The sequence below is a fragment of the Danio rerio genome, chromosome 7, assembly GCF_052040795.2.
Source record: "Danio rerio strain M-AB ecotype USA chromosome 7, GRCz13ab, whole genome shotgun sequence".
NCBI lineage: Eukaryota > Metazoa > Chordata > Actinopteri > Cypriniformes > Danionidae > Danio > Danio rerio.
Window position 1 is genome coordinate 36859230 of NC_141027.1, and position 13035 is coordinate 36872264.

General features: G+C 35.0%; 1 protein-coding gene across 3 annotated transcripts; it reads right to left on the reverse strand.

Annotated features, from left to right (window-relative positions):
• Positions 1-740: 740 nt before the first annotated feature.
• Positions 741-11952, reverse strand: LOC147836051 (uncharacterized). 3 transcript variants are annotated; one of them, XM_087261536.1, is made up of 4 exons: positions 11129-11952; positions 7486-7623; positions 6262-6626; positions 741-3219 (listed from the first exon to the last, which is right to left on the reverse strand). In XM_087261536.1, the coding sequence occupies exon 1, from the start codon at positions 11625-11627 to the stop codon at positions 11163-11165; it is 465 nt and encodes a 154-aa protein (XP_087117662.1). In that variant the 5' UTR covers positions 11628-11952; the 3' UTR covers positions 741-3219; positions 6262-6626; positions 7486-7623; positions 11129-11162. The 3 variants fall into 3 exon arrangements, 2 of the variants coding, with proteins under 2 accessions (XP_087117662.1, XP_087117663.1); XR_015495961.1 differs by lacking the exons at positions 741-3219; positions 11129-11952 and adding an exon at positions 8857-9760 and having other exon boundaries at positions 6174-6626; positions 7486-8601; XM_087261537.1 differs by lacking the exon at positions 741-3219 and having other exon boundaries at positions 6251-6923.
• Positions 11953-13035: the final 1083 nt, after the last annotated feature.

Below are 13035 nucleotides of genomic sequence, written 5' to 3' on the forward strand. Positions count from 1 at the left end.
TTAGGTCTATAGTATTAAAATAATATTAATAAAATTATATTATAAAATATTTAGGACAAAATTAAAAGGTTTACAGTAGCTAACTGTTAACTTAGGTTTTTACAGTAGTTAACCATTTTCAGACACTACAGTAACATGCTGTAAACGGATTTACAGTTGTATACTGTAAATCTAAAATACAGTAACTTACTGGCAACAGTGTTGCCAGTAAGTTACTGTAAAAACCCTTTGAAATGTCTAACAGTGTAGGATCCAGGAGGAACAATGCTCTTACCCCTCATGCCACTGCTGTTCTCGTTCATAGCTTTGTCACATCTCATTTAGATTACTGCAACTCTCTTCTCTTTGGTCTCACTCATAAATCTCTCCGTAAGCTTTAGTTGGTCCAGAACTCAGCTGCCCGTATCATCACCAGAACCCCTTCTTCTCATCACATCACCCCTGTCCTGCAGCAGCTTCATTGTTTGCCTGTTCATTTTCAAATTGACTTTAAAATCTTGATGTTAACATTCAAAGCCATCCACAATCTCGCCCCTCCATATTTGTCTGCCCTCATCCACATTTCTGTTCCTTCTCGCACCCTGCGATCTTCTTCCTCCCTCCACTTGTCTGTTCTCTCTTCTCGCCTTTCAACTATGGGCAACAGAGCATTTAGCCGCTCTGCTCCGCGACTCACTACCACCTGCCATCAGAAACATTGACTCCCTTACACTGTTCAAATCAAGACTCAAAACCCACTTATTTAAGATGGCTTTTAATACTTAATTTTATTTGCACTATTGCTGTGAATATTTTATTATTTCTCTTGTTGTTTTATTGCTCTTGTTGATTGTACGGTGTCCTTGAGTTGCTCGAAAGGAGCCTTTAAATAAAATGTATTATTATTATTAATGCGGTTTTCGTCCGGGCCGTGGTACACTGGACCAGCTCTATACCCTCACCAGGGTCCTTGAGTGTTCATATTAGTATGCCCAATCAGTTCCTCAACAGATCGCCAATCAGAGGCGATCTGTTGAGGGCCATCTCGTCCCTGTATGAACAGAGTAGGAGTCTGGTTCACATTGCCGGCAATAGGTCAGATTTGTTTCCAATGCATGTTAGACTTTGGCAGTGCTGCCCTTTGTCACCAATTCTATTCATAATTTATATGGACAGAATTTTAAGGCATCCTTGGGCTGGAGGGGGTCCGGTTCGGGGACCACAGGATTTCATCTCTGTTATTCACAGACAATGTTGTTCTGTTGGCTTCATCCAACATGGACCTTCAGCATGCACTGGGGCGGTTTGCTGCCGAGTGTGACGCGGCTGGGTTGAGAATCAGCACCTCCAAGTCCGAGGCCATGGTGCTCCACCGGAAAAAGGTGGGTTGAAGGAAAGTCCTTACCCCAGGTGGAGGAGTTTAAGTATCTCAGGGTTTTGTTCACAAGTGAGGGAAGGATGGAACGTGAGATTGACAGGCGGATTGGTGCAGTGGCAGCAGTAATATGGTCGATGTACCGGTTCGTTGTGGTGAAGAAGGAGCTGAGCACAAAGCAAAGCTCTCAATTTGCCGGTTAATCTACTCTCACCTATGGTCATGAGCTTTTGGTCATGACCGAAAGGACAAGATCCGGATACAAGCGGCCGAAATGAGTTTTCTTTAAAGGGTGGCAGGGTGCACTCTTATGGATAGGGTGAAGAGCTCTGACATCCGGGAGGAGCTCGGAGTAGATAGAGCCACTGCTCCTCCACATCGACAGAAGTCAGTTGAGGTGGCTCGGGCATCTGTTTAGGATGCCTCCTGGATCCCCACTGAGGAGCTGAAGGAAGTGTTTTGGGAGAGGGAAGTCTGGGGTTCTCTCCTAAGATGCTGCCCCCGCGACCCGGCCCCGGAAAAGCGGCAGAATGAATAAATGTATATATGAGTGTGTATTAGGGATGCTCATTTCGGTTAATTTTGCTAACCGACAACCGCCGCTTATTAATCGGTTATTAGCGGTTAACTGGTCAGATTACTATTAATTTTATATTAAACAAATTGATGTGTCTATTTTGTCTCTGACACATTAAATATTGCATAAAATACTGATTTATTTTTAAATGCTAGCATATTAATAATAGAACAATACAACAGAGCATTTTCACGCACATGCAGTGTTAAGCACAGAAGAGCAGAATAAACTAAATAAAATGAATAAAATAAATAGGACTGCCCTGAATTATTTCCTCTTAAATAATCAATTTATATTACAAATCGGGCAATACTGATTCTTTTTAATAACCGGCATAGGCTGTTTTTTTCCAATCATTTTGTCTTCCGTCAAATAAAAATAGCTGACTTCCTCAAATCGCTCGCTCCATGGAAAATATGCATTTATTTAATGCCCCGCTTGTATTATTATAATCACAAAACCTTTTACATTTTTAATAGAAATCATTATTTTAAAGATTATGTCTTTCTATGGTTTCCTTTCTCTCCATCACGGCTCAAGTGCGCGCGCTGCGTGATGAAAAGACAACAAAAACGCGCGTTGACACATGTTGACTTTTTGTAAACAGTTTTGTTGTTTAAATATGATATTGCATTAATGTGCATACATGCTTTATAAGCTGTAAAATAAAAGGTAAAGCCTATTTGTTGCGTTTATGACGCAGATCCAGGTCAACATCAGCGCTTTTTTTGGCATCAACACGTTTGTAAAACAGCAATATTCTTCTTCCATTTTGCTTCTTTGGCAAATGTGTCTGTAGGCACGGGTTATACGTTATCGTCCCGCAAGTTAAATATGTCTTGCAGTTGAACAAGTGGCCGACCACAGCTAACGTGCTTTTTTTTTTCATTCCAAAAAAGCGAGGCGCACCTCACTGCCTTTATGTTGACAAGGAAAAAAGAAGAGAAGAAAGCGCGGTCCTCTTATGAAGCGACTGAATCAGCTGGGTATCGATTGTGCAAAAGTGTTGCTGTATATGTTGTTAAAATTGTAATATTTAATAATATTATGATATTCTAGATTTTTAGATGCGCTGGGGATGCGCTGGGTTGGGTTTTTGTTAACCTGAGAACGTTCTAAGCTTTCGGTCAGTTGAATGACTTAGGAGTGAAGGTGTGTGATCTTGTTGACTGTTGTATGTATTGTATCTTCAGCTGGAATCAGAGGGATTGCTGTGCCGGGTTCTGTCAGGAGCGCTGGGTCTCTCTCTGGTCCTCTCCTTCATTCTGGTTCCTCTTCAGAGTTGAGCCTGCGGCATTTTTATGTTCAGAATTATACAATTTTGACATCAGTCAGAAACAATAACCGGGCAAGTGCATAGATATTTAGAATCTTTAAGAATTCCTGTATTCAGTATCTCACAGAACGTAGTATTTAACATGTGTTCCCAAGGGACAACACTATTGACCTTATGCTGCAGTGCTCATTTTTGCAATTGTTTTAGAACTTCAGATTTAATTGCCTATAGGAGAAATAACTAATGGCAGAAAATGGTCTAACTACTTGCTCTACAAACAACCGTGTTCATGACTGTACATAAAAAGTGGAATAAAATAATAAGAAAACATCAGAACATCAAGCAGCATAACAAGCTGTTTATAACCTCTAAAAATCTATCTAAGTGAAAGAAGTCTCCAGCCAAATAGATTCATTTGGTGGCGGCCGCCCATACATGAAGAATGGCAGTAAAATATTCAACATTTTTTTATTCTGTCTTTTATTTTTATATGTGGAAATTTATTTTTGTGACCTAGGCATACATTTGTCATTTGATCAAGGAATCACAACTCTTTCATGAGTTATTTAATATTTTGGTTTGATGTTATCTTTAATGATGCTGATAACAATGAATTGACTTTATTTATAACCATCCCAATTAAATACAGTAGACCAATAAGAAAGAAGAAATAAGAGACCAATGAGTCAGTTTGTCTGGATTTATTAAGCATGTTATTCCAAAAAGGTCTGATAACATTTCTTCAAAATTTCAAATAAAAATAATGTCTTTTAGAGCATTTTTTGAGAAAATGGCAACTGTCATAAACAATAATGCTGACTGAAAATCAAGGTCGGTAAATTGACATCTTAACACCTCTAGAGACAGGACCATGTCTAAAAACTTGATACTATCTTGTTATTTTAGCAAAAGTTATAGATAAATTATATATATATATATATATATATATATATATATATATATATATATATATATATATATATATATATTAGTGATGTCAATCGATTAAAAAAATAACTAATTAATCGCACCTTTTTAAAAAAATTTATCGCGATTAATCGCATTTAAAATACTGAAACTTGTAAATTTGGCTATTCAAATGTAAAATTAATGTAAACGCAAGACAAAAACTATTTAAATTCAAAATACAATTGTTTAATAGAATTAAAATTCAAAATATAACTGTTTAATATAATTTTTGTTTAACCTGTAACACAGATTTCTTCATGTAAACAACATACCCACAATAAACTATCAAGATCCTGGCTTGACAGCCATATTTATTACAGAAATTAAAACACAGGCATGTTAATGACATATAAATTTCAAAACAATCAATGCCAATAAAGAAAACATTGATTTCAATGTTGGATTCTAAGTGGACTGCAAAAAAATGCCAAAATACAGGAATTGCAGATATGGAAAATGAAAAATTATAATAATAACCTATAGAATACAAACTTTTGCACTTATTGTAAAGTTTTATTGCTGTGAGTTGAGAACATTAATTATAAAGTAGAAACAATTTTGCTTAATCCTCCTTTACATTCATCCAGTTGCTAAGACTAGGAGTATCCTGCAAGTGCACAGAGACTACCAAATGCCCGCAAATGAATGATAATTTCTCACAAACCGGTCGTTAAATACATTGCACACCCCTCTCCACCGCATCCCTCCTAGCTCTTCAGGTAGCCTATGTCGCGCGCAACTCACCCCCACCGTCCTTCAGGTAAGTCTCGCGCGCACACGCCCCTACTCAGATACGTCGCTCACTCCACCCCTGACACCCCTCAACGGGCCTGACACAGACACACACACAACGCGCTGCAGACGTTTTGGCCCCAACGGCCTTCCATACTGGAGCGACTCCCCTCAGATTCAACACGCATGATCACGTTCATCAAATTTGCTTAAACTAAGCGTCCTAAAGTATTATTGTGTTTTACAAGGATTCTGACACAGCAACGCGAAGCATACGCTTTCGTTGCGTTTAATGAGGAAACACGCTAAACTTGGAGGGCTCATGCTGAAAGGCAGAGTAATGCCCTGACAGCTCGCGACTTCACCAGAGACTTTCTGAGTACATTCACATAAGACACCAATACTCTGATTTTAATATGAAGATTATACTCTTTTTAAAATTCTACTGTGTAGCCTAAGCAGTGATTTTATTACCCTAAAGGAACACAGAGTCACGAAATGCGGAGGATTTTCTTTCTGTTCGCCATGCGGTATGAACTTACAACAGAAGTCGAAAGTTAAAAATGAAACACCTGAAATTGCATGAAACTCTAGATAACCTGTGATGCAACTAATTGTTTTATACTGAAACTTGCCTTCAAAAAGTGTTTCCTTGATCTTACCCACATTTCTTGCATGTTGAACACATGTCCACCACAACAGGAAGTAAAAAAAAAACCCTGCAACTGCGGTAATTCTTTTTAATTATTTAAAATTAATCGCATGCGTTAAGGCACTAATTTTGACAGCGCTAATATATATAGGAGACCCCCCCCCCCCCCCCCCCATTGTGTAAAGCGCTAAATAATTGTAAGGAATTAATATTATTATAGTCCCCCCTTTGATTTTTTTTTCTTTTTTAAATATTTGCCAAATGTCTAAAATTATTAAAATATCTTTGATTTTAACACAATCATTTTTTATAAGGAAAAAACACTATCTATTAAGCTAACTCTTATTAAGTCTCTTCTTTTACATAAGTCTCTTCTGCTCACCAAACCTGCATTTACTCCAAAGAACACCAAAAACAGTCCTATTATTATTATTATTATTATTATTATTATTATTATTATTATTATTATTATTATTATTATACATTTTTTTAAACACTTGAGTACTTTTTTATTTGATGTTAAACATATTCAAATAGCAGTATTTATCTGAGATCAAAAGCTTTTGTAACATCATATTACAATGTTGAATAACTTAAAGTGAATTTTTTTGTCAAAGAACATTGTGAAATGAAAAGTTTTATTTAAAAAGTACACTTTAAATTGAACAAAAGTGAGGATAAAGTCATTTATAATGTCTTACATTTTTAATTCCGACAAATCCAGTTCTTCTAAATATTCTAGTCATCAAAGAAGGCTGAATAAACTCCTCCCTGTAAGTCTGTCCGCTTTGCCCAGCAGGATGTAGATGGACTGAAATCCCACCTGAAAGAAGCAGAGGAACAGGATGCTAAAATACTTAGAAATGGAAATGAATATGGTATCAGCAAGCTATCAGAAAATGAACAGCTGTGATCATTGTAATGTATTTTGTCTCTGCTGTGTAGTCTGTTGTCCAGCGGAGGGTTCCAGAAACTGCGGGATGGCTTTCGAAGGTCGTTTCAGGATGGCCAGCCATTCTGGATCAAGCTCAAGCTTCACGTAGGAGCTTCCTCTGCAATCTGCAATCTGCAATGACAAAACAACTGAATGTACTTCTGGATCTCACTTCATACTGAAACATGCTGGATGACAGAAACAGCAGAATCAATATCTGAAGGAAGAAACTCGTCATGTGAGAGAAACTTGCTGATCTTCAGGGCAGCATTATTCATTATTCTTAGACAAACAGCTTGTTGACACCACAGCCTGCCTGAATATTGTTGCTGACCATGACCATCCTTTTATGACCACAGTGTACCCATCTTCTGATGGCAACTTTCAGCAGGATAACATGCCATGTCATGAAGTGCGAATCATCTCAGACTGGAAACATGTCAGACATGACAATGAGTTCACTGTACTCAAATGGCCTCCAGAGTCACCAGATCTCAATGCAATAGAGCACCTTTGAGATGTGGTGGAATGGGAGATTCGCATCATGGATGTGCAGCTGACAAATCTGCAGCAACTGCTTTCGTGATGCTATCATGTCAATATGGACCAAAATGTCTGATTAAAGTGCCAATTAAAGGCTTTACTGGGTTAATTAGGTTAACTGGGCAAGTTAGGGTAATTAGGCAAGTCATTGTATAACAGTGGTTTGGTCTGTAGACAATCGAAAACAATATTGCTTAAGAAAACTAGTAATATTGATCCAAAGTGTTTTTTTTTTACCCAGAAAAAAAAGGAAATACTGTGATAAATTCCTTCTTAATAAACATCATTTGAATAAGAAAAGAAATGTACAGGAGGGCTAATAATTTTGACTTCATATTACAATGATTGTCACTACATAAGCCATGTAGTGTGTGAAACAGGCTCAATCCAAGGTAACTAAAAGTTTTCGTTTGTCAACAGCACAGAGTGACAGTGAAGGAGGACCCACCTGGTGCTGCATCAGTGTTGAGTCGAGTGCAGGTGAGCAGAGATCCAGTATCTGGACTGCAAGTGCTCTAGAAGCTCAGCAGAAGCAGCAGGGCTTCCCAAAGTACTGCTCTTCACTTCCTGTCTGAGGAGCTTCTTCCTGCGCACAAGAGCATTCATGTTACTGTACTGATAAATGCCTCAAGAATAATCATGCAGCAGGAAGAGGAAATTGGGCATCTACATCTGGAGAAATTCAGTGAGAATGTTTTTATTTCATTAGAGAGGAGTCTGATGTGTATTTAATCTATTCCAATCCATTTCCAGTTCTAGTTGTTTTTAACACAACAGTAAATCTGACTGCTTGACACTGAAAACTGCATTTATAAAATGTGTTGCAATAATTATAAAACACCAAATGTCATTTACTATAAACAAACTAGGTCAAACTTAAAGTCCCCCTACTGTGCACAAAAATGGAACTGTCCAACTGTTGCTTTCCAACTTTTTTTTTTTTTTTTAAATGGGTGTAATTCAATGAACTTTTACTTCACTTCACTTTATTTAATCAAATGTGTAGAGTCTTCACTGCTCATCATTGCTGATCTGTACTGTACACACCAGCTACTGGGAGAGAATGATTCAGCATTTTTATTGTGCAAAGTGTTTTCTATAGGGGGGATTAATGCAGCATAAATTCATGAAGTCAAGATATGTTTTTACTTATGTATTTAATTAGTAATAATAAATTACTAATGCTAGCTAATGGCCACTGTGTGGATCACTGTTACTGCAATAGTTGCCAATAATTGAATTGCCAACCAGTTTATCACAGCCTGTTATAAAGCAAATAAACTTCTATTGTAGTTTATGTTTTCATATTGCCATTGTGTTGTTTTTTCTAGCTTAATAAAGAGAAAACAACTTTACATTTACATTTAGTCATTTAGCAGACGCTTTTATCCAAAGCGACTTACAAATGAGGACAAGGAAGCAATTTACACAACTATAAGAGCAACAATGAATAAGTGTTATAGGCAAGTTTCAGGTATGTAAAGAAAGTGTAAGAAGCAAAACATTAGTATTTATTTATTTTTTTGGTAGTTAGTGGAGGAGTCAGAGAGGGAATTGCAGATCACTAAGGAAAGTGGAGACTAAATAGTTGAGTTTTTAGTCGTTTCTTGAAGACAGCGAGTGACTCTGCCATTCTGATGTAGTTAGGGAGTTCATTCCACCAACTGAGAATCTTTTTAAAAATGCTTATATTCATATATTTATTGCTGAATAACAATGTCAGTTTTCTATTGGCCTCAAAGTAAATGATTTCAGATTCTTTGTATATTTTTGCAATTAATTTATTTAGAAATGAGGATTGGATAGTAAAAATTGTCACTTGTTAAATCAATTACTACAGTATTAGAGTTCATAAATATAAGAAACTAGTCATTATACACTTAGTTTAAGAGTAGGCACTAAGGGCCAACTCTATTTCACCAAGGTCCACTTATTTTAAAATGTCTGGCCTGGCCCTTACTAATAGTAGTAGTAATATAGTATTAGTAATCTCTGGGTCAATAATAATTCTTTAATTAAACTCTGAACTCAGTTTTATCTTATGCTCATGGTTACTCAGAGATTATAGAAATTCACGTCGTAAATTAGGTCAAATGTACTTTTTTATTTATTCAAAACTTACAGAGAATTGCATTAAACATGACCTTAATAACCACAAAAGATTTACTTGTGAATGAATCCATGTTTTCAATAGTCCAGAGAGCGCTTTACTTCTTTGTTGAATGATTCAGTTGTTTGACCAAATCATCTTACTCATTATACACTACTACCACCTACTGAAAGATTTAGATTCTTATTTTGAGGATTATTTCATTTTTTTAAAATAATATTTTTTTCATATTCAAATGCAATAAAGTACAATAAACATTATTATTTGAAATTAAGGGATAATTCACATGCACAAAATAATTTTGCCATCATATACACACATTTGTGCCATTTAAATCTGTATCAATTTCTTGATATTGTAGACTATTTTCAGTAAATGTTTAATTGTTTACTTCTTACCGCATTTATCTCAATAATGGCTTGAAATCTTCTTTCAGTGGTAGTTTCTGAGTCAATTTTATAACATTAAACACAGAATTTCACAATAACTTGTATTAATTCATTTCAGGATATCCAATAGTATTTTTAAGTGGTCCCTTATCTTTATTTTACCTTAGGGCCATAAGTATTACATGTTTGCTGAAACAATCCATTAATTTTATTTATGAGTTTTCATGATAGAAGACCCACTTTTTACCCACTAAAACTTTAAATTTTTAATTTTTTTTGGAAAAAACACTTTTCAGTGTGTGTGTGTGTATGTATGTATGTATACATATAAATTATTATATATATTATTATATATATTATATATATATTTTTATTATAATATACATAAATAAATATATATATTATATATATAAATAAAAGATAAAATTACAATTTATACACACTGAAATATATATATATATATATATATATATATATATGTGTGTGTGTGTGTGTGTGTGTGTATAAATTGTAATTTTATCTTTTATATATATATATATATATATATATATATATATATATATATATATATATATATATATATATATATATATATATGTGTGTGTGTGTATAAATTGTAATTTTATACATATATATATATATATATATATATATATATATATATATATATATATACATACATACATATACATATATATATATATATTTTTTTTAAATATATATATATATATATATATATATATATATATATATATATATATATATATATATATATATATATATATGTGTGTGTGTGTGTGTGTGTGTGTTTGTGTGTGTGTATAAATTGTAATTTTATCTTTTATATATATATATATATATATATATATATATATATATATATATATATATATATATATATATATATATATATATATGTGTGTGTGTGTGTGGGTGTGTGTGTCTGTGTGTCTGTGTGTGTGTGTGAGTATAAATTGTAATTTTATTTTATATATATATATATATATATATATATATATATATATATATATATATATATATATATATACACACATACATATATATATATATATTTTTTTTTTTTAATATATATATATATATATATATATATATATATATATATATATATATATATATATATATATATATATATGTGTGTGTGTGTGTGTGTGTGTGTGTGTGTGTGTGTGTGTGTGTGAGTATAAATTGTAATTTATTGTAATATATTTATATATATATATATATATATATATATATATATATATATATATATATATATATATATATTTTTTTTTTTTTTTTTTTTAATAAGCATCAAACATCAAGCTGCAAACCGTGTGAGGGACCCTAACCTACCCTAACCCAACAACTAACACTGACAAACCTAACAACAACCACTAATGTGCCAAAACCACTCAGAGGAGACCAGCAACACGCAAGAAACCGCCTAAACGCATGTCAACCTACATAGCCACAGCACCGACAACCACCAAAACATCCAGCAATGTGATGAAAAGTTGAATGAAAAGTGAAATTTGATGTATTGCAAACTTATTCTGTAACTATATACAATATATACAGTATGTACATACGCGCCCATGATCCTCCATCTGGCACTTGGATGGCTCAGTGCCTGGGCTTCTTCCTCCGGGGCTCCTTGGGCAGCGGCTCCTTGCTGATGTCCACCACGATGTGAGGGGGGACACTGGACCCAGATCTGACCTCTGTGATGACCACACGACCATCAGGCAGCTCGGTCTCCTGCAGTGCAGGCCGGTCCAGCTTCTCCCACAGCCGCTGCTTTACCTCCAATCCGTGCTGAAGAGTGTACCGGCCTGCACGCTTCCTCACGGTGGAGTCCATCACACTGTGGTAGATGGTCTGAAATTCCTGCACACTCCTACCGTGGATGGAGAGGGGCTCCTCCTGTGGACACTCACCCACTGGGGAGACTGAAGCTGCAGGACGGAGGGCAGGAAGGACCGCCGCGTTCCGCAGGTGTCGCTGCTCCACGGAGGTGCGCTCCAGCAAGAAGTCCCCGAGGTGTCCAGGGAGAGTCCTGGTCCTTCTTGATCGTCGCAGAGTCATCATGAACAACTTCTCAAACTGATGTAAGTCAGCCGACAGGAGATTAGTTCAGAGTTGTGTGGGTTTGTAAACCAACTCAGGTTGCCGTGGTGACAGAATGACGAGTGTCATTTAAATGTAAACAGTAATTGATTTCAGCGCTCAGTCAATTAGAGCAGCACGAGCTTTATGTTTGTACAGTCTTTGTTATTAAATACAGAAAATGTTTTAATAATTGTAAGGCATAATAACAGAGGGCCCATAAACCTAAATAAATAAATATTTTCCCCGTTTTTCCTAATTAGGATAGTTTTACTTTTGAACTTGAAAATCGTCACACGTTTCAGTTCACGTCAGAAAAAAAACATTAATAATATTAAACCAATAAAGTAAAATCTTAGCAATGCCACATGACATCTCCTTTAGCCAATAAAACTTTAAGATATTTGCCATTTGCTTAATTGGAAAACAGGAATGAGACATCAGCAGACATTATGCTCTCAAAGCACGATATTGAGGACAAAACCAGCAAAAACAACAAATAAATACGCAAATATAAAAATAAATGATTAAATAAATCCATAAATGCCTGCATAAACAAAATAATAGCCTAAATGAATAAATAATAAATATTCAAATAAATAAAAATCCTCAAATTCCTGCATCAATAAATATTTAAATAATGAATAGTGCGGGCAGGTAAATAATAATTGATAATAGGTCATTAAATGTATTTAATAAATAATTTTATGACGGACGCATAATCAAACATGCGAGGTAATTTTTTCGTGCACGCGCATAGCCATGTGCGCGCGGCCCGGTCCGGTCCACTTATCTTAGTTTACAGCTGCTAGCAGCATATAATTATAATGATGTAAGTTGCAGCTCAATGCCCGGGAAAAGACAGCAGTCTGGAGCCGAGAAGAGGAAGAAAGTACAAGATGAATCTAATGAAATTAGTGAGGCTATAGCTAACGTTTAAACTTCGCCACAACTGCTATACATTGTGCTGTAGACGGGACATGCTCCATGAATTTTCACATTTGCCCCTCATCCCCATGTTGCTGATAATTACACAAACTCAATTATTGTTATTAACTCGTGCATTACTTTACAATTCTGTTTGCACACCAGCTACATACACACGCACTGCACAATCAATCCACTGTTTCTTTTATTTATCATTATATAGTTATTGTGTTATATAATTATATATTATATCATTCTTTGCAAACTGCAGTTATCATTGTTTATTGTTTTGTCTATTTCTACATTTCTTATTCTTCTGTTGTTATTGCTTGTATCATTGCATTGACAATAAAGTCTCTTTAGTCTTTTTAAAATAACAAAACTGACGAATATTCTGTGATTTCTGAAAGATCAAAAATATAAAATGAGTCAAATTACTGTAAGCCACATGCCAGAAACCATT